At 46.9% G+C, this 22,862-nt stretch overlaps 1 protein-coding gene across 1 annotated transcript in view; it reads left to right on the forward strand.

Annotated features, from left to right (window-relative positions):
* The first annotated feature begins 2,706 nt into the window (after positions 1-2,706).
* Positions 2,707-22,862, forward strand: part of PTPN6 (protein tyrosine phosphatase non-receptor type 6) — a 132,566-nt gene continuing 112,410 nt past the window's right edge. Inside the window, exon 1 of the mRNA XM_073595423.1 lies at positions 2,707-3,298. Within this exon, the coding sequence (XP_073451524.1) occupies positions 3,291-3,298 (8 nt within the window). The 5' untranslated portion in view covers positions 2,707-3,290. The remainder of the gene's footprint in view (positions 3,299-22,862) is intronic.

Here is a 22,862-nt window from a genome sequence, read left to right on the forward strand (position 1 = left end):
AGGTATTTAATCACCTCTGGGGTTTTTATTTTTTGGTAAATAAACAAAAAAAAATACAGAAAATTTTGAAAAAAGAAACAAAAACTTTCATAGTTTGTTATAAAATGTTGGTAACAGGTAATTTTTCTCCTTCACTGATAGGCACTGATGAGGCTGTACTGATGGGCACTTGGAGGCGGCACTGATTGGCACTGATAGGCTGCACTGATAGGTGGCACTAATAGGGCAGCACTGATGGGCACTAATAGGCAGCACTGATGGGCACTGATAGGCTGCACTAGTGGGTACTGATGAGATGAGGCGGCACTGATAGGCAGCACTGATGGGCACTTATAATCAGCACTGATAGGTGACACTGATGGGCACTTATAGGCAGCACTGATGGGCAATAGTGGGCACTGATAGGCAGCACTGATCGGCACTAGTGGGCACTGATATGCTGCACTGATGGGCACTAGTGGGCACTGATAGGCTGCACTGATGGGCACTAGTGGGCACTGATAAGCAGCACTGATGGGCACTAGTGGGCACTGATAAGCAGCACTGATGGGCACTAGTGGGCACTGATAGGCTGCACTGATCGGCACTAGTGGGCACTGATATGCTGCACTGATGGGCACTAGTGGGCACTGATAGGCTGCACTGATGGGCACTAATAGGCGGCACTGACAGGCTGCACTGATGGGCACTTATATGTGGCATTAATAGGCAGCACTGATGGGCACTTATAGGCAGCACTGATAGGTGACACTGATGGGCACTTATTGGCAGCACTGGTGGGCGCTGTTTGGACTGCATTGATAATTAGTGCCCTGATTATCAGTGTAGATGTCCCTTTTAGAGAAGCCGGTTATCGGCTCTCCTCTCCTCACGCTGACAGCACAAGAAAAGGAGTGCCGATAACCGACTTCTATTTACACCCGTGATCAGCTGTGATTGGACACAGCTTGATCACGTGGTAAAGAGCCGCTGGTTGGCTCTTTACCTCAATCTGTGATGATCCGCGTCCTCCCGTCATATGAATTAGCCGTCCGCGCTGTAGTCGTCATTCGGCTTTTGCGCGGTCGGCAAGTGGTTCAATAAAAAAATGAAATAAATAAATAATGTGTCTGTGATCGATCATTTTGGGTACTGTCATTCTTCGCTGTCTCACAGGCGCGCACAGTTCTGCAGCTTGACGTGTTTGATATCTATTTACTCAACACAACCTCGTCTTTTATTAGAGATTAGATTATGTTTGTGTGCACTAAAATTCGGTTTAGTGTATTTTTTTTTTTTTTACTGAAAATACGGCTGCGCACATGCCGTGCAATGTAACAAATTGCAGCTGCCATCTTTTAATTCTTCAGGGCCTCTGCATGCAGAAAATGTTTCAAGTTTTTTTTTAAGTAATTTAAAAAAGAAATTAATTTAGTAAAATTCAGACTTTAACATGTGTGGAAAATTAAAAAAAAAATTGCTGTAAAGTTGTTTGAGATTATATAAGGGCTTAACATGGCTTTACATGGAGGAAGAAAAATGCTGACTATGACCCTAAGAACACCATCCCTACAGTCACACCCCATCCCTACAGTCACATCATCCCTACAGTCACATCATCCCTACAGTCACACACGGAGGTGGAAACATGATGCTTTGGGGCTGTTTCTCTGATAAAGGTTCAGGCCAACTTTGCCGCATTGAGGGGCCAATGGACGGGACCATGTATTGTAAGATCTTGGAGGAGAACTTTCTTCCCTCAGCCAGAACACTGAAGATGGGTCATGGATGGGTCTTCCAGCATGACAATGACCCAAAACATCCCGCCAAGGCAACAAAGGAGGGGCTCAAGAAGAAGCACATGAAGGACATGGAGTGTCCTAGCCAGTCTCCAGACCTTAATCCTATAGAAAATGTATGGAGGGAGCTGAAACTTCGAGTTGCCAAGAGATGGCCAAGAAACCTTAAGGATTTAGAGAAGATCTGTAAAGTAGAGTGGACCAAAATCCCTCCTGAGATGTGTGCAAACCTGATCACCACCTACAAGAAACGTCTGACCTCTGTGATCACCAACAAGGGTAATGACCAAAAACATACCGCCAAGACAACAAAGGAGTGGCTCAAAAAGAAGGACATGAAGGTCATGGAGTGGCCTAGCCAATCTCCAGACCTTAATACTATAGAAAATGTATGGAGGGAGCTGAAACTTCGAGTTGCCAAGAGACAGCCAAGAAACCTTAAGGATTTAGAGAAGATCTGTAAAGTAGAGTGGACCAAAATCCCTCCTGAGATGTGTGCAAACCTGATCACCACCTACAAGAAACGTCTGACCTCTGATTGCCAACAAGGGTTCCTCCACCAACTACTAAGTCATGTTTTGCTTGGGGATCAAATACTTATTTTACTCACTGAACTCCATTTATAACATTTGTATTGTGTTTTTTTTTTTGGATTTTTGGTTGATATTCTGTCTCTATCATATAAAATACACCTATGATAAAAATTATAGACCCTTCATTTATTTGTAAGTAGGCAAACTTACAAATTATACAGGGGACCAAATAATTATGTTCCTCACTGTACGGCTGATAGTTATACTTTTTTCTCCTTCCGTCTCTTCCAGTCCAATTGCTGCTCTGCTAAATTTTCCTGGCGAGCCTCTCTCTGCTCCTGGCCTCCCCTCCTCCTCCTCCTCTACTACACTGCAGTTGGGGCGGAGAAGGTTTTCCTACCTTAGCTACCTCTGTGTTGTATTGCCTTCTACCTGGGATACCAGATACCGTCCCGTCTCTCTCTCTCTACCTTGCATTTCCTGCTTGTTTTTTTTTTTCCTCCTTTTGCACCTTGCACCCTCTCTCTAGAACCTGTCTGTGCACCTTTGCACCCTCCTGGCCTGCCTCTGGCGTGCTGTTCTGGTTGACACTGTGGTGCTTGTTGTGCTTCGTGCAGCTGTGTGATTACACAATGTGTCTGAGGTGAACGGGCAAAAAAAGAGAAGTGGAAGCTGTGAAAGCAGAGGCTTCCTGTTTAAAGACAGAGAGAGAGAGAAGAGAGAGGCTGTAACAGTCCTCACCATGAGACCGTTCTGGTGACATGAGATCGTTGGAAAGGTCCTTCAACAGGTTAGGTCATTGACTGCGGAAAGACGGGCAAAGCTCTCCAGGTTAACACCGTGCCCCGGGACTGAGGATCTCCTGGGAAATTTTTGGCCAGAGTAAGACCAGAAAACACAGAAAGAGGAAGAAGATAGAAGATTCTGTTGTCGGTGTGACAGTGACGCTTCCCCGGGTAGAGAGCAGAGTGCGTCAAGGATGGTCAGGTGAGGAAAAAACAAAAGTTGGGAATGTAGTCACTGGGGTTGAGTTACTAAAACAGGAGAGTGCAAAATACGGTGTGGCTGTGCATAGAAACCAATCAGCTTCCAGGTTTTATGGTCAAAACCTAAATGAACAAGCCGATTGGCTGCCATGCACAGCTGCACCAGATTTTGCACTCTCCAGTTTTGGGAAATCAACTCACTCGGCCACATTCATTACGGCTACTGCAAGGATTCTCAACCAGCCATAGAGATATGGTTACCCCGAGAGTGTTTCCGATTCAAAGATTCTGCAGAGTAGACCTGGAGACTCGTAGAAGATCTAGTTGCCCCTCTAATGTAGATATAGGTCAGTTGGTGGATGCAAATCCACATGGGGCTGTAAGGTGGACACTTTATCACCCTGCTTAAACATTTGCCGACCGCCTAACTGGGAAAATACGCTATTTGTTTGACGTTAAATACCGGGGTTATGTCTGCCGCTAGATACCATAACCCAGCTATCTCCTTTTGCCTCAGATGCCGGACTTTCAGATAAAAGTGGTCCCCACAGTGGGTTTGACGCGGGATCAGTTTTAGAAGTGGCGGGAGAGGTGCCCCCTCCTTCCCGCCGCTTCCCGGTTGTTTCTAGGCTTACATTACCAGTCGCTGAACCTTTCCCAAAATTTCTAGCACGGAGGAACCCTTACAATCATTATCAGCCTCAGGGAACCCCAACATAAAAATGATTACACCTACAGCACACGGGACGTTGGTATGATTAATAGCTATAATAATCCAATAGTAATTGTCAATTGTTTTTTTAAGCAGCCAATGCTTCTTTTTTTTTTTTGGATCTGGCTTTTTTGTTTACCGTTTAGCTTATTTTTTTTTTTTTTTGTAAATAACTATTTATTCTAAAAAATATTCAGAGCATTACATAAAGTAGAAAAGCAATTCATAATACAGCGTCAGCCAACTTTTTTTTTTTTTTTGATGCATGTTAGCAGTGAAAGCGATAAAGTTAAAAAATAATTTTTTTTTTCATTTGCAATCTCCTACAAAATGCAGGGAGATAGTAGAGTTACAATACAGGAGGAACCAGAGGACCCCGCTCATAGGAGCCTACAAAGGGAGAGTCAAGTGATACAAAAGATAAATAACTGTTAGGGATGAGAGAGAAAGGGAGAAAGTAAATCTTTTTATGGGACTTTTATGTGATACAAAAGCACTAAAGGACAATTTAATGCTCAGAAAAGAGTGATACTATATAGCCTCACATCTTCAGGTGGGTTTTGATCCACCAACAGGGTTGCCAATCATCAGTAAATTCACGGACAGTTTGGAAAGTCTGTGATTGTCCGTCTGTAATGGACATTCTCGGACAAATGGAAAAATTAAAAAATTTTTACAAACTGGCCATGAATTTACTGACGGTTGGCAACCCTACCCACCACCTTGTCCTTCAAACAACTACATTCGTGGAGCTAATATATCTTCTGGGACCTTCTCCAATGAGTTCACAGAATGTTTTGCAGCATTTTCTCCCTGGTTGGTGACAAACTCCATTTGTTGTAACCTTCTGCAACATTGCTGAGGACTTTATTACTATGCCTGGTGACGAGATCTTACATTGCAAAACCAAAAAAGGAAGATGCGTTCCTACATCTATTTGGTGAATATTTAGAGTCAGCATTCACACATTTAGTAGTACATCTAGAGCAGCCATTGTCAACCCTCATAGCATGGAGGAACCGTTGAAATAGTTTTCAGGTTTTGAGATTATTAGACCTTCATTCCGTAAGACATAAGCATGACCAGCAAGTTGCAGAGGCTTAAAACAAAAAAAAAAAAAGTCCTACAACATGGAGGATCATAACTCTAAAGAGTGCGGCAGAAGGAACATTGGACAACCTGTTGGGTGACATTCTGCCAACAAATCTGCTAATGCATTAGACTTTGCAGACTTTGGCATCCCCGATAACATGGAGGACCCCTTATAATAACTTTCAGGTCTCAGGGAACATTTGCTAAAAAATACTAATAATAACGATATCTTACAGTACGTTCGTTTTATGGTCACCTGGGAAGAATGCTACTTCCATTTAGTTACATCATTTCATAGTAGGTAAGGTTGAATAAAGACAATAGTCCATCCAGTTGAACCTGTGTAGGTGTACGTGTGTCAGTGTCGATAATCATTTCCCATATCCAAAAGTCTTTTAAAACTATCCATACTCCCCCAATTGTGGAAGAGCGTTCCACATCCTTATTGCCCCGGCAGTAATTTGTGATCAGTGGGCCGAATTCAGCCTTAGGCCGGCCATACACGGAGCAAATTTCTTTCCTGCAACCACGGGTTGACAGTGTTGATTCAGGAATCCCTTCTGTTGGGCTCTTGTCTTCTCCCAGCCAGTGGGGGGGGGGGGGGGGGGGTAGCTGTCCCGGCCAGAAGAAGGCAGTGATTATCGCTAGCAGCTTGTGATAATCGCCTTGGTACATTCAGTACATTCGGCCAGTTCCTGCTGAACCGTCTGAGATTCAAACTGTGTATGGCCGGCCCTAGAGTACATTTACACTTGCAAAAGCACCCTGTGTGTGCGATCAGCTACCAGAACCTCGCTGGGGTTTTTGCAAATGTGAATGCACCCTTACAGGTAGCTAATAAAAGATTATTGGTGCCATTATTTACTTATCTGAGGGGCATATATTGCTCATTATTTAAGGAGGCCATAGCAACCTTTGGAGGAACCCTAGGAATCCACGGAACACTGGTTGAGAAAGGCTGCTCTAGAATGTGTAGACTCCATACATGATTGCATTGTTGCTCTTCACACTTTATTTGCGACACACCAATTGCCCCATATCAATCAGTGACATTTAAAGTGACTGTTATTGAGACATTTTTTGCTCCATGCTTGAAAACGTTGAGAAGCTGATAACCACCTATAAGAAGCAGCTGATAAATATATATATATATATATATATATATAACTATAAACTTTATTTTGAATTTGGTGGTAAAAAGTTTACATTTTTATTAGTAATTTTAGCTGTTTTGTGCTATATACTCACCTTCTGCAACACTGAAGTGTGATCTATAATGATATGTCAGGAGACGATTTATATAAGTATGTTATATGGTGTACAAAGGACACATTTACGATTGTGTGTATACATATATATACATCATAACATTATATTTTTTAAAAACCTTGACGTCAACACACATTTTATTAACAAACGAGCAATAAAAAGGTTCTACTATTACCTAATGAACAAAGGTCAGGGCACAGCAAAATTAGATAAGATTAGATTAGATTATATTAGATTAGATAGTAACAATCGAGTAGGGCTGAAACGACTAATTGATTAATCGACAACTAATCGATTATGAAATTAATCGATTACTATTTTCATAATCGATTAATCGACCAGTAACATAATGGGGTTAAAAAAAAAAAAAAAATTAGCCCTTTATAGCACAAAAAGAGCAAATAATCACTACTGTAAATATTACTTTCACAGTTCTACAGTAAAAAAAAAATGAACCCCTTACAGTAGCGATTATTTGCTTTTTTTTTGTACTATAAAGGGCTAATTTTTGTTTTTTTAACCCCATTATATTACTAAATGTCTTAGACCAGGTTCACATCTATGTGTTTTTTGGTGCTTTTTTGCACGGTTTCATATGGGACACATTCACATCTATGCTTTTTTTCAGCCGCTGCGTATTTGGAAAGGGTCAGGGACTTTTTTTTTAATGCATAACTGTGCTTCTTTGGTTCAATAGACTTCAATGGAGAAGCTGCAGAAAAGCATGTAATGCGTTTTTGCAGCAATTTGTATTTTTGTTAATCTGCCCAACAACAAATTGGCCAAAAAAATAAAATGCAAAATGGCAGCAAAATCACGTGCGCAAAAATCAAAACGCACAGCAAAAAGCACTGCAGAAACAGATCAAAAGCAAACTGCATAGGGGTGCGCCGAGCCTTGTGCTGGCCACACCGATCAATTTTCAGACGAGAATATTCAGACGAAAAATCCTTTTACATTCGCTGAATGAAAGAATGTTTGAAATTTTCACTTGTTTTTAACATTCTGTTTTTAAAATGAATGTAATTTCTGAATGAAAACCACATCCACTGTCTGATAATTCCTTTGACCAAGAAGTTTTCTATTATTTCCAAATGTTCCGTCACTGTGGTTGAAAATGAACATCGATTTGACCCCCACTAACGATTAGAAAATCGAACGAACGTTCTTAAAATTATTTTTTTTTTTAAGGAAGACATTGTTCGTTTTTTTAATAAAAAAATTTGATCTCTGAGTCTGATATTTACCAGATTCCCCCTTTAATAGTATATACAGTATATCTCCTCTAATAGTATATACAGTATATCTCCTCTAATAGTATATACAGTATATCTCCTCTAATAGTATATACAATATATATCCTCTAATAGTATATACAGTATATCTCCTCTAATAGTATATACAATATATATCCTCTAATAGTATATACAGTATATATCCTCTAATAGTATATACAGTATATGTCTTCTGTCTGTTATTCTCAGAGTGGATTAGATATTTCCTCCCTAACCATATAGTTGGTTATTTATATTTACCACTGCATAGAGATATTTAAGAATAAATTGCCATTTTTTAAAACTTTACATATTAACCAAATGATACACCACACTTTTTTTTAAAAGGTTATTAACCGATTAATCGAAACGATAATCGGCCAACTAATCGACTATGAAAATAATAATTAGTTGCAGCCCTACAATCGAGTATGTCGTCTATGTATCGAGTCCATGATGAGTATGTATCTGGATGAATAGGGGACGCAGGTTTAGTTAAAAACGCTGTTCATCAGAAAATTATTTCCAGCAGATGGCCACTTTCCACATACATTGCTAATTGTACAAATTATTGGAAAGGCCAATTAGAATCAACAAAATATCTTATAATGTTTAAAACAGGGAAGAACAAAAATAACAGCCTAGAATAGTACACGTTGGAAGAAACTATTAAAAACCAAATGTTATTCTTGTGTGATTCCAGTAGTGGGCAGGAATCAAATTCCTGTCCAATTTAACAAAAAAAAAAAATCCCATGTAAAATTCTTCATATTAACTAGGGTTGCACCAATACTGATACTAGTATCGGTACCAATACCAAGCATTTGCAGGAGTACTTGTACTCCTGCAAATGCTTTGATGCTTGATCCGATACCTGGACAGCCTCAGAGATGATCAGTGTGGTGGTGGTGGGGGGGTAGTTATAAGCACCGATCTCCCTGTATAGCTTTTCTGACAGCCACTTCTCCTCCTCTCCCTCCCACGGCTGTCAAGGAGATCAGTGCTTGTAACTGCCCCCCACCACCACACCGACTGTCCCCCTCTGTGCTCCCCATGTCCTCCTCTAGGTACCCGATCCGTTTCATCCTCTGGGCCCCCCTCTGTGTCCTCCTCCGGGTCCCCCGCCGTCCTCCCCAGCTCGCCGTGTCCTCCTCTGAATCCCAATCAGTTTTTTCCTCCGGGTCCTCCTCTGTGTCCTCCTCCGGGTCCCCCTGTGTCCTCCCCGGCTCTCTGGGTCCTCCTCCTGTCCCCCCATGTCCTGGATCTTTCAGGATGGAGAGCGGAGGAAGGAGCTGGTAAATCTGTAATTTACCGGCTCCTTTCTTTTCCGAATGTACAGAGCCAGTGATCACTGACTGTCCATTCATAACTGAGCATCGTAGACCACAGGTGGCAAACACAAGGCCCGCGGGCCGAATCCGGCCCGCCAGGCCTTGTCATGTGGCCCTCTGCCAGGTATCCCAGGCAACGAGAAAACATCCCCCCCTTGCGAGCGGCACGGCCGGTCAGTCTCCATGAGAACAAGTAAACATCTCCCCCTCCGTGCAGTCTCCGCCTCCACCCCCGCCTCCCTGAGCTTTGTCTCAGCCAAAGATGCAGCTCTGTCTCCGCCTCCGCCCTGTCTCCTCCTCCGCCTCCACCCTGTCTCCGCCTCCACCCCGCCTCCCTCAGCTTTGTCTCAGCCAACGATGCTGCTCTGTCTCCGCCTCCACCCTGTCTCCGCCTCCCTCAGCTTTTCCTCAGCCAACGATGCCGCCCTGTCTCCGCCTCCGCCACTGCCCTGTACCCCCCTCCACCCCGCCTCTGCCCTCTCACCTCCCCAGTCCCTCCAGCGATGCCGGGTTTTTGCATAGTGGCATTTTTCTTGCATAGTGACGTTTTTCGTGCATAGTGACATTTTTCGTGCATAGTGACATTTTTTGCATAGTGGCAGAGGTTGCTGACAGCTGTGTTTTTTTTTCCCCATCCAGCGGGCTGCGTCCTGACGGCTTTTTAAGCACTTGTGTTGATGAAGTGTGTGCTGTTTATTTTGAAGTGATGGTGAAAAAAAACATAGCAAAACTGAGTACTGATACTAAACACAGAGATCCGCCCACAGAGGGAGGTACCATATAATAGCCCAATAAACAGGAAACTACTAACTATAGCCCAATACAAAGGGAGGGAGCCGCCTATACAGGGAGGTACCAGATCTGGGCCAGGTAGGAAGGTAGGAGAGAGAACAGATATGAGGAAACTTGGGGCGCATTCCTGACCCCTGCACTGTGTACATAGCGCATTCCTGACCCCTGCACTCTGTACGTAGCGCATTCCTGAGCCCTGCACTGTGTACCTAGCACATTCCTGATCCCTGCACTGTGTACATAGCGCATTCCTGACCCCTGCACTGTGTACGTAGCGCATTCCTGACCCCTGCACTGTGTACGTAGCACATTCCTGATCCCTGCACTGTGTACATAGCGCATTCCTGACCCCTGCACTGTGTACGTAGCACATTCCTGATCCCTGCACTGTGTACATAGCGCATTCCTGACCCCTGCACTGTGTACATAGCGCATTCCTGACCCCTGCACTGTGTACATAGCACATTCCTGACCCCTGCACTATGTACATAGTGCATTCCTGACCCCTGCACTGTGTACATAGCGCATTCCTGACCCCTGCACTGTGTACGTAGCGCATTCCTGACCCCTGCACTGTGTACGTAGCACATTCCTGACCCCTGCACTCTGTATGTAGCGCATTCCTGACCCCTGAACTCTGTACGTAGCGCATTCCTGACCCCTGTACTCTGTACGTAGCGCATTCCTGATCCCTGCACTGTGTACATAGTGCATTCCTGACCCCTGCACTCTGTACGTAGCGCATTCCCGACCCCTGCACTGTGTACATAGCGCATTCCAGACCCCTGCACTCTGTACGTAGCGCATTCCTGACCCCTGCACTCTGTACGTAGCACATTCCTGACCCCTGCACTGTGTACATAGCGCATTCCTGACCCCTCCACTCTGTACGTAGCGCATTCCAGACCCCTGCACTCTGTACGTAGCGCATTTCTGACCCCTGCACTGTGTACATAGCGCATTCCAGACCCCTGTACTCTGTACGTAGCGCATTCCTGACCCCTCCACTCTGTACGTAGCGCATTCCTGACCCCTGCACTGTGTACATAGCGCATTCCTGACCCCTGCACTCTGTACGTAGCGCATTCCAGACCCCTGCACTCTGTACGTAGCGCATTCCTGACCCCTGCACTGTGTACATAGCGCATTCCAGACCCCTGTACTCTGTACGTAGCGCATTCCTGACCCCTCCACTCTGTACGTAGCGCATTCCTGACCCCTCCACTCTGTACGTAGCGCATTCCTGACCCCTGCACTCTGTACGTAGCGCATTCCTGACCCCTCCACTCTGTATGTAGCGCATTCCTGACCCCTCCACTCTGTACGTAGCACATTCCTGACCCCTGCACTCTGTACGTAGCGCAATCCTGACCCCTCCACTCTGTACATAGCGCATTCCTGACCCCTCCACTCTTTACGTAGCGCAATCCTGACCCCTCCACTCTTTACGTAACGCAATCCTGACCCCTCCACTCTGTACGTAGCGCATTCCTGACCCCTGCACTCTGTACGTAGCGCATTCCTGACCCCTGCACTCTGTACGTAGCGCATTCCTGACCCCTGCACTCTGTACGTAGTGCATTCCTGACCCCTGCACTGTGTACATAGCGCATTCCTGACCCCTGAACTCTGTACGTAGCGCATTCCTGACCCCTGTACTCTGTACGTAGCGCATTCCTGATCCCTGCACTGTGTACATAGTGCATTCCTGACCCCTGCACTCTGTACGTAGCGCATTCCCGACCCCTGCACTGTGTACATAGCGCATTCCAGACCCCTGCACTCTGTACGTAGCGCATTCCTGACCCCTGCACTCTGTACGTAGCACATTCCTGACCCCTGCACTGTGTACATAGCGCATTCCTGACCCCTCCACTCTGTACGTAGCGCATTCCAGACCCCTGCACTCTGTACGTAGCGCATTTCTGACCCCTGCACTGTGTACATAGCGCATTCCAGACCCCTGTACTCTGTACGTAGCGCATTCCTGACCCCTCCACTCTGTACGTAGCGCATTCCTGACCCCTGCACTGTGTACATAGCGCATTCCTGACCCCTGCACTCTGTACGTAGCGCATTCCAGACCCCTGCACTCTGTACGTAGCGCATTCCTGACCCCTGCACTGTGTACATAGCGCATTCCAGACCCCTGTACTCTGTACGTAGCGCATTCCTGACCCCTCCACTCTGTACGTAGCGCATTCCTGACCCCTCCACTCTGTACGTAGCGCATTCCTGACCCCTGCACTCTGTACGTAGCACATTCCTGACCCCTCCACTCTGTATGTAGCGCATTCCTGACCCCTCCACTCTGTACGTAGCACATTCCTGACCCCTGCACTCTGTACGTAGCGCAATCCTGACCCCTCCACTCTGTACATAGCGCATTCCTGACCCCTCCACTCTTTACGTAGCGCAATCCTGACCCCTCCACTCTTTACGTAACGCAATCCTGACCCCTCCACTCTTTATGTAGCACACTCCTGACCCCTGCACTCTGTACGTAGCGCAATCCTAACCCCTCCACTCATCGTAGCCCACTCCTGACCCCTGCACTCTGTACGTAGCACATTCCTGAACCCTGCACTCTGAGTATATACATAGTCCTACATATACAACTGGCCCCTCGAGGGCAACCATACTGCTGATGCGGCCCCCGATGAATTTGAGTTTGACACCCCTGTCGTAGACTATGTTTACAATGCTTCAGTTTATGAATGGAGAGGAGCCTCTGTCTCCTCTCCATTCATCTTCAGTACAGCTGAGGCCGCAGAGAAAGGGACTTAGTCCCTTTCACTGTTGTCAAAGGGGAGATGTCAGTGATCTGTTTAGACCCCTGATATCGCATCAAAACATTGTAATAGAATATTTCAAAGTAAAATTGTAAAAAAAGTACATAGTGCATTCCTGACCCCTGCACTGTGTACATAGCGCATTCCTGACCCCTGCACTGTGTACGTAGCACATTCCTGACCCCTGCACTCTGTATGTAGCGCATTCCTGACCCCTGCACTGTGTACGTAGCACATTCCTGATCCCTGCACTGTGTACATAGCGCATTCCTGACCCCTGCACTGTGTACATAGTACATTCCTGACCCCTGTACTCTGTACATAGCGCATTCCTGACCCCTGCACTCTGTACGTAGCGCATTCCTGACCCCTGCACTCTGTATGTAGTGCATTCCTGACCCCTGCACTGTGTACGTAGCGCATTCCTGACCCCTGTACTCTGTACGTAGCACATTCCTGATCCCTGCACTGTGTACATAGTGCATTCCTGACCCCTGCACTCTGTACGTAGCGCATTCCCGACCCCTGCACTGTGTACATAGCGCATTCCAGACCCCTGCACTCTGTACGTAGCGCATTCCTGACCCCTGTACTCTGTACGTAGTGCATTCCTGACCCCTGCACTGTGTACATAGCGCATTCCTGACCCCTCCACTCTGTGCGTAGCGCATTCCAGACCCCTGCACTCTGTACGTAGCGCATTCCTGACCCCTCCACTCTGTACGTAGCACATTTCTGACCCCTGCACTGTGTACATAGCGCATTCCAGACCCCTGTACTCTGTATGTAGCGCATTCCTGACCCCTCCACTCTGTACGTAGCGCATTCCTGACCCCTGCACTCTGTACGTAGCGCATTCCTGACCCCTGCACTGTGTACATAGCGCATTCCTGACCCCTGCACTCTGTACGTAGCGCATTCCAGACCCCTGCACTCTGTACGTAGCGCATTTCTGACCCCTGCACTGTGTACATAGTGCATTCCAGACCCCTGTACTCTGTACGTAGCGCATTCCTGACCCCTCCACTCTGTACGTAGCGCATTCCTGACCCCTGCACTGTGTACATAGCGCATTCCTGACCCCTGCACTGTGTACATAGCGCATTCCTGACCCCTGCACTCTGTACGTAGCGCATTCCAGACCCCTGCACTCTGTACGTAGCGCATTCCTGACCCCTGCATTGTGTACATAGCGCATTCCAGACCCCTGTACTCTGTACGTAGCGCATTCCTGACCCCTCCACTCTGTACGTAGCGCATTCCTGACCCCTCCACTCTGTACGTAGCGCATTCCTGACCCCTGCACTCTGTACGTAGCGCATTCCTGACCCCTCCACTCTGTATGTAGCGCATTCCTGACCCCTGCACTCTGTACGTAGCGCATTCCTGACCCCTGCACTCTGTACGTAGCGCAATCCTGACCCCTCCACTCTGTACGTAGCGCATTCCTGACCCCTCCACTCTTTACGTAGCGCAATCCTGACCCCTCCACTCTTTACGTAACGCAATCCTGACCCCTCCACTCTTTATGTAGCACACTCCTGACCCCTGCACTCTGTACGTAGCGCAATCCTAACCCCTCCACTCATCGTAGCCCACTCCTGACCCCTGCACTCTGTACGTAGCGCATTCCAGACCCCTGCACTCTGTACGTAGCGCATTTCTGACCCCTGCACTGTGTACATAGCGCATTCCAGACCCCTGTACTCTGTACGTAGCGCATTCCTGACCCCTCCACTCTGTACGTAGCGCATTCCTGACCCCTGCACTGTGTACATAGCGCATTCCTGACCCCTGCACTGTGTACAAAGCGCATTCCTGACCCCTGCACTCTGTACGTAGCGCATTCCAGACCCCTGCACTCTGTACGTAGCGCATTCCTGACCCCTGCATTGTGTACATAGCGCATTCCAGACCCCTGTACTCTGTACGTAGCGCATTCCTGACCCCTCCACTCTGTACGTAGCGCATTCCTGACCCCTGCACTCTGTACGTAGCGCATTCCTGATCCCTCCACTCTGTATGTAGCGCATTCCTGACCCCTGCACTCTGTACGTAGCGCATTCCTGACCCCTGCACTCTGTACGTAGCGCAATCCTGACCCCTCCACTCTGTACGTAGCGCATTCCTGACCCCTCCACTCTTTACGTAGCGCAATCCTGACCCCTCCACTCTTTACGTAACGCAATCCTGACCCCTCCACTCTTTATGTAGCACACTCCTGACCCCTGCACTCTGTACGTAGCGCAATCCTAACCCCTCCACTCATCGTAGCCCACTCCTGACCCCTGCACTCTGTACGTAGCACATTCCTGAACCCTGCACTCTGAGTATATACATAGTCCTACCTATACAACCGGCCCTTCGAGGGCAACCATACTGCTGATACGGCCCCCGATGAATTTGAGTTTGACACCCCTGTCGTAGACTATGTTTACAATGCTTCAGTTTATGAATGGAGAGGAGCCTCTGTCTCCTCTCCATTCATCTTCAGTACAGCTGAGGCCGCAGAGAAAGGGACTTAGTCCCTTTCACTGTTGTCAAAGGGGAGATGTCAGGGATCTGTTTAGACCCCTGATATCGCATCAAAACATTGTAATAGAATACTTCAAAGTAAAATTGTAAAAAAAAAAAAAAAAAAATTATAAAAAAAAAAAAACTGAGACCGTCCACACTCCCCCCCACCCCCAAAAAAAGAAAGCATTGTAAAAAAATATATATATATAAAATTGTAAAACATAATTTGAAAAAATAAAAAAAACAAAAAAACGACTGACACAGTCCACACCTCAACAGAGCCCATCAGTGCTGCATATTAGTGCCACTGTCACCTGACATTAAAAAAAAAAGTATCGGTATTGGTGAGTACTTGAAAAAAGTATCAGTACTTGTACTCAGTCTTAAGAAGCGGTATCGGTGCAGCCCTAATATTAACCTAATTGCTCTTTGCATTATACACAAACATACATCGAAAGCAATAATGATACAAAAATGTTCCTTGCAGATGATGAATGATCTTAAGACAGAAGTGGGTCCATGAACATGCTTGCTTTAGTCATCAGTGCTGCATATTAGTGTCTCATCATCAGTGCCACCTCATCAGTGCCGCCTCATCAGTGCCACCTCATCAGTGTCCATCACTGAAGGAGAAAACATACTTATTTACAAAATTTTATAACAAAAGCATTTAACATTTTCAGTCTTTTTTTATTTATTTAGCAAACAAAAAAACAAAAAAAAAACCCCAGCAGTGATCAAATACCACTAAAAAGAAAGCTCTATTTGTGTGCAAAAAATGATGAAAATTTTGTCTGGCTACAGCGTTGCATGACCGCGCAATCGTCATTCAAAATGTGATAGCACTGAAAGCTGAAAATTGGCCTGGGCAGAAAGGGGGTGAAAGTGCCCGGTATTAAAGCGGTTAAAAAAAAAAATTCCTGCCCAAAATATACTGATCATGACCTTTGACTTTTGATCCTTACTTGACCCAAACACTAACCCTGGAACTGACCTAGATCAAATCTAGCCTTTTCTATTTATTTTATATATATATATATATATATATATATATATATATATATATATATATATATATATATATATATTTTACACACACTTTTTTCTCTCTGGAGAGAGAAAGAGAGAGAGAGAGAGAGAGAGAGAGAGAGAGAGAGAGAGAGGAGAGAGAGAGAGAGACAGAGAGAAACAGAGAGAGAGAGAGAGAGAGAGAGAGAGAGAGAGAGAGAGACGAGAGAGAGAGAGAGAGAGAGAGAGAGAGAGAGAGAGAGAGAGAGAAACAGAGAGAGAGAGAGAGAGAGGAGAGAGAGAAACAGAGAGAGAGAGAGAGAGAGAGGAGGAGAGAGAGAGAAAGAGAGAGAGAGAGAGAGAGAGAGAGAGAGCTAGCTACAATGTATCTCTCCCCTCCATTCACAGAGAGAGTAACACAGGGGCGGGCTTCACAGTGACTGATCACTACGATAGCCAATCAGAGGCTACCACAGTAATCAGGTGACCTGGAACCAGGAGTTCCGGGTCCCGATCGTTAGTAGAGGGCCCGAGGCTCCCACTGAGACCCTGGTCTCTGTGCTGGGTGTGCGCTTTGCGGCGCGCTCCAAGCACACAAAGACAGATGCGCATATATGCGGCCCCACGGGAGGCCGCATATATGTGATGCAAACTGTCGGTGTAAAGGGGTGAAAGATAATATTGTATATATTTTTAAATTTGGCCAAAAATATTTAAAATCCCTGTCTGAAGAGATTCTCTTCTTTATTTAGTTTGCTACAGAGCCAGGGAGATGAAATATGAACTTCTTTATATCATAACCCAACCTTCTGCTGTCACTGAAGTCACGCTAAAGCCGGTAAATTTTGGTAGAATTTCATTCTTCCTTTTTTTTTTTTCTCGGAACATTCAACATTTTTTGATGGTTAGCGGGGTCAAATCTTTGTTCATTTTCAACAGTAGTGACAAGAAAATTCGAAGGAGGAAGATGGAAATTTTTTGCAAATAGACAAAATTCTAACCGTTAAAAATCATACATATTATAATGATCCCTATTTAGTTTCTATCGAAGTAGTAGGTCTGGATGGAATGTTAAGGGCTTTTGAACAGAATTAGTTGGCTCAATGATGGCAAGAATGAACAATTTTTAAAAACTCCATTTAAACATTTAAATCAAAGAGGAACTCCAGGCCGACCTCCCCATTTTTTTTTTTTTGGCCTCACTTACCTGATGGCGGTATCTGGACATTTCAGATACTCACCCATCCAGTGAATCCAGCGTTGACCCGCTGAAACCATCTCATGCCCAGCCACAGCTCCGTCCCGCGCCGCCATGTTTTCTCTGACGTCATCGAGAGGCCTGCCGGCTCTACCGGATTCAGCGGGTGGGCCTCTCTTCCAGGTTCAGCCGGTGGGCCTCTCCTCCTGGTTCAGCAGATGAGCCTCTCCTCCGGGTTCAGCGGGCGGGCCTCTCCTCTGGGTTCAGCGGGCGGGCTTCTCCTCCGGGTTCAGCGGGCGAGCCTCCCCTCCGGGTTCAGCGGGTGGGCCTCTCTTTTGGGGGCAGCGGGCTGGCCTCTCCTCCTGGTTCAGCAGACGAGCCTCTCCACCTGGTTCAGCAGGTGGGCCTCTCCTCCGGGTTCAGTGGGTGGGCCTCTCCTCCGGTTTCAGCGGGTGGGCCTCTCCTCCAGGTTCAGTGGGCGGGCCTCTCCTCCAGGTTCAGCGGGTGGGCCTCTCCTCCAGGTTCAGCGGGCGGGCCTCTCCTCCAGGTTCAGCGGGTGGGCCTCTCCTCCAGGTTCAGCGGGCAGGCCTTTCCTCCAGGTTCAGCAGGCGGGCCTCTCCTCCAGGTTCAGCGGGTGGGCCCCACCTCCAGGTTCAGCGGGTGGGCCTCTCTTCTGGGTTCAGTGGGCGAGCCTCTCGATGATGCCGCTGATAGGCTTTGATGAAGGGCTATGCCTTCTGGGGTATGTGATGTACATATCCCAGGAGGCACAGCGGGCAGTGTGTGCATCATGACGTGCAAGGGGAGGCAGGGGGGCAGACTTTACATTAAAAAGAAAATAGATGTAAACAAACAAAAATCAATGCTCTATTCCTGCAGAGGAAGGGAGGAGGGGTGGAGAGGCGGGATCATCCTGAGGGGTGAAATTCGGCTTTAACCACTTAAGCCTCTGCAATGCACCGGTACGTCACAGGGTTGAAGTGGTTATACCTGGATGATGGGTGCAGCTATAGGCATCATCCTGGTATATTTTCTTTTAGCCAGCGATGCTCTTTTTTGCAAAAGCCATCCTAGAGGTTAATTAGCCGCTGGACCACTTTTAGAGGTGGCAGAGAGGGGTCCCTCCCCCCTCCCATCACCTTCTGCTGCCTTCCGGGGCTCTCCCGTCCCACCAGGGAGCCCGGGACTGAAGCCAGCCAACCATGGAGATAATTGAGGACCAAAACCAGTAGCAGCGAGTATTTTGTCACTTCCGTTTTCGACAGGATGTAAACAGGCCATTACTGGTTTGGGAAACTGATCCTGGTTTGATCTGATGCTTTTAAGGGCAGAGGAGAGATCTAACCCCAGATCTCTCAGTAAAGAGTATCTGTCACTGCCCATGCTATCACAAAGAGATTGTTGTTCATAGCAATAAAGTTGATCAAAAAAACAAAATTAAAGAGATAGACCACCAATGTAAGGGGCATTCTTCCCACTGGCCCACCAAAGTAAGGAGTACATTGATCCAACTGGCCCACCACCGTAGGGGGGCATTCTTCCCACTGGCCCACTACTGTAGGGGGGCATTCTTCCCACTGGACCACCACCGTAAGGGGGCATTCTTTTCACTGGCTCACCAAAGTAAGGAGTACATTGATCCTACTGGCCCACCACTGTAGGGGGACATTCTTCCCACTGGCCCACCAAAGTAAGGAGAACATTGATCCCACTGACCCACAACTGTCAATTATTTTGGGGTAGAAAGGTCAAGAAAGGTGGATTTAAAGCCTTTACTCTAACCGGTACATACCACAAGAAAGCCTTCTTCGAACAGAAGGTAGTGAAAATATTTCATGTTCCTGGCGGCCAAAATTGCCATTGTGACCGCCTGCAAAAAGCCCAGTTATAAACATAGCCTTAATGAAGCGTAAACCCATGTGGACAATGCTAAACGAAAAAATAGTTAGTGTCTTGGGAGACAAACAACACCTCTTTGACAAAATATGGTCTCCTTGGCTTGCCTATTTGCAGGTCCCAGACACAAGGTGTTGACTCCAGTAATGGCTGGAGGTAGATCCCTGGATGGACTCACCTCCTTTTCTTCTCTATTTTTCTTACACTTTTTCTCCTTTTTCCATTCTTGCTTCCTTTTACCCCTTTCCCTACCTATTCTCCACAAATGATCAGCAGTGGGAGATTCACATTCTTCATAGATAATGGAGAGGGTAACTGAAGTTTACAACATAAGATAAATGTCTTGTAGTTTGAAGAATATCTCATAAATGTTTTGCAATATTGTTGTTCAAAGCTTTAAGGCTGATAGGTGTATCACAGACAGACCTGTAGGGCTATCTCTGAGAGGGCCTTCTTCCATCCACAGTGGCCTTGCGGGTTTCTTCTGTGCAACCACCTATTGAACATTTGTTCCTCATATTTGTTCTTGTACCTATATCAGTCACCAAAGCTGATCTGCCTTATTAGCGATGCTCCAAATACGCTTTCCGCCCCCCCACCACTTCCCCTCCCTTTTGTTCCTCATGTACTTAAATTGTTGAATGATTCAAGCATGGCAACGATTGTTCGCAGCTCTATGTTGTAATGTTTCCAGAAACATTTCAATAAAAACAATTGAAATGGAACAGAAGGTATTCACATTTCTCATTCCAACACATACTGTAAAGGGTGCATCCATCCCACTGGCCCACCAATGTAAGGGCTGCATTCTTCCCACTGGCCCACCAATGTTAGGGGTGCATTCTTCCCACTGATCACCAATGTAAGGAGTAAATTCATCCCACTGGCCCACCATTATAAGGGAAGCATTCTTTCCACTGACCCACCAATGTAAGAGCTGCATTCTTCCCACTGATCACCAATGTAAGGGCTGCATTCTCCCCACTGGCCCACCAAAGTAAGGTGTACATTCATCCCACTGGCCCACCACTGTAGGGAGGCATTCCTCCCACTGGCCCGCCAGTGTAGGGGGGCATTCTTCCCACTGGCCCACCACCGTAGGGGGGCATTCTTCCCACTGGCCCACCACTGTAGGGAAACATTCTTCCTACTGGCCCACGACTGTAAGGGCTGCATTCTTTCCACTGGCCCATCAAAGTAAGGAGTACATTCATCCTGCTGGCCCACCACTGTAGGGGGACATTCTTCCCACTGGCCCACCACTGTAGGGGGACATTCTTCCCACTGGCCCACCACTGTAGGGGGGCATTCTTCCCACTGGCCCACCACTGTAGGGGGACATTCTTCCCACTGGCCCAGCAATGTAAGGAGTACATTCATCCCACTGGCTCACACTGTAGGGGGGGCATTCTTGCCACTGGCCCACCACTGTAAGGGGGGCATTATTCCCATTGGCCTACCACTGTAAGGGGGCATTTTTCCAACTCGCCCACCACTCTAAGGGGGGCATTCGTCCCGCTGGCCCACCACTGTAAGGGGGGGCTTTATTCCCATTGGCCCACCACTGTTGGGGGGCATTCTTCCCACTGGCCCACCAAAGTAAGGAGTACATTCATCCCACTGGCCCACCACTGTAGGGGGCATTCTTGCCACCGGCCCACCACTGTAAGGGGCATTCTTCCCACTGGTCCACAACTGTAGGGGGGGAATTCTTCCCACTGGTCCACCACTGTAAGGGGGGCATTCTTCCCATTGGCCTACTACTGTAAGGAGCACATACATCCCACTAGCCCACCACTGTAAAGCCTTCTGCACACATTCATTTTAGTTTTTCAGCGAAGAAAAAAGCAATGTTATGACAGGGGGACCCCCCCTCGCCAGAACACACTAATCAGCTGACCAGATGCTTGTTTTCCAGCATGTCCCTTCAACAAAAGATTGTTTCTGTCGAAAGGTCAACTATAGACATGGTCCAAATGTTGACTGTATGTACCCAGCCTAAGAGGAGTATTCTTCCCACTGGCCCACCACTTTAAGGAATGAATTCATCGTAAGTGCCCACCACTCCAATGGGGGCATTCTTCCCCCCTGGCTCATCACTGTAAGGGGCATCATATCCCTGATCTCTAATAAATTGGTTTGAGCAGGGGTTCCTTGAGACCTGAAAATTATTTCAAAATTATTTTGGGGTAAAAAGGTTGGGAAAGGTGGATTGAAAGCCTTCGGTCTAACCGGTACATACCACAAGAAAGCCTTCTTTGAACAAAAGATATTCACATCTCTCGTTCCATCACATATCCCAAAAAGAAGAGGATCGTTCCTTGTTTTCAAGGGATGCAAATCACTGCTTTATGCCGCGTACACACGAGCGGACTTTTCGACCAGGCTGGTCCGACGGACCGAGTCCGGCGGACAATTCGACTGCGTGTGGGCTTCATCGGACCTGCAGCAGACTTTTTCGGGCGAAAATCAGATGGACTTTAGATTTGAAACATGTTTCAAATGTTTCCGATGGACTCGAGACCGGTCGAAAAATCCGCTTGTCTGTATGCTAGTCTGACGGATGGAAACCGACGCTAGGGCAGCTATTGGCTACTGGCTACCAACTTCCGTATTTTAGTCCGGTCGTACGTCATCATGTACGAATCCGTCGGACTTTGGTGTGATCGCATGTAGGCAAGTCCATTTGTTCGGAAAGTGCATCAGAAGTCCGCCGGATAGACCGTCGGACCAGTCCAGTCGAAAAGTCCACTCGTGTGTATGCGGCATTACACTCAATTGGCCAGATGCACATCCTGAACCACCAGTGCATGGTGCAAATATAGCCAAATATTATAGAACAATTGATAGAAACCTGCACACAGCTGTTTCAGGCTTACTGGCCATCATCGATGCAGTGTTTCTAAACCATGGCTTTTATGGAGTAGGGCTTGAGACCCAACAAGACAGTATAACCATACAGCTTATAGTTAGATGAGACTAAAGAAGGTACAGGTCATCCAATCAAATCAGTGTGTAGCATAGGATATATTTCAAGGTGTCATTCCATTACATTTCCCAAAAATAAGAGGATAATTTCTTACTCTTAAAAGTATTTTTCACCATATTTCCAAAAGATCTTCAACAATAATTAGGAAAACCTTAACAAAGAGAAGAAAGGGCGCCAATCACAAACCCAGTGCATTAGTATGTAGATCAGTGGTGGCTGGTGGTATTTTTTTTTTGGCCAGGTCGGGTTGGTCGGTGCACTTACCCCATCCATGGCGGGCAATTACGGGCGGCTTCCCCGGCTCTCCTCCGCAGGCATCACCTTCTTTCATAGCGGGCATCACGAACAGCTTCTACTTCCCCTGCTCGGCGGCTTCCGTCTCCTCCCCCCTCCTTCGCGGTCAATCAGAATGCTTCTCCTTTTCGGCTAATCGGGAAACGGGCGATTCAGAGTATTACTTTGCTATTCTCACACACACCTGGGTGGGCTGTGAGCGCATTCTCAGCGCCCTGAGCCCACCCTATTTTGAAGCCTATTAGAGCCTCTGGCTCTAATAGGTGCTTAAAAAAAAACACCCACCCCGCATTGGAATTCATGTGCCCGGCGTCCTGAAAGGGGCCGGATGCATGGATATGAGGGGTGGCGGTGAAGGATAGGGCAGGCGGTGCCCGTGCGCCCCCTTAAAGGATGGGCCA

The sequence above is a fragment of the Aquarana catesbeiana genome, linkage group LG08, assembly GCF_042186555.1.
Source record: "Aquarana catesbeiana isolate 2022-GZ linkage group LG08, ASM4218655v1, whole genome shotgun sequence".
Lineage (NCBI taxonomy): Eukaryota > Metazoa > Chordata > Amphibia > Anura > Ranidae > Aquarana > Aquarana catesbeiana.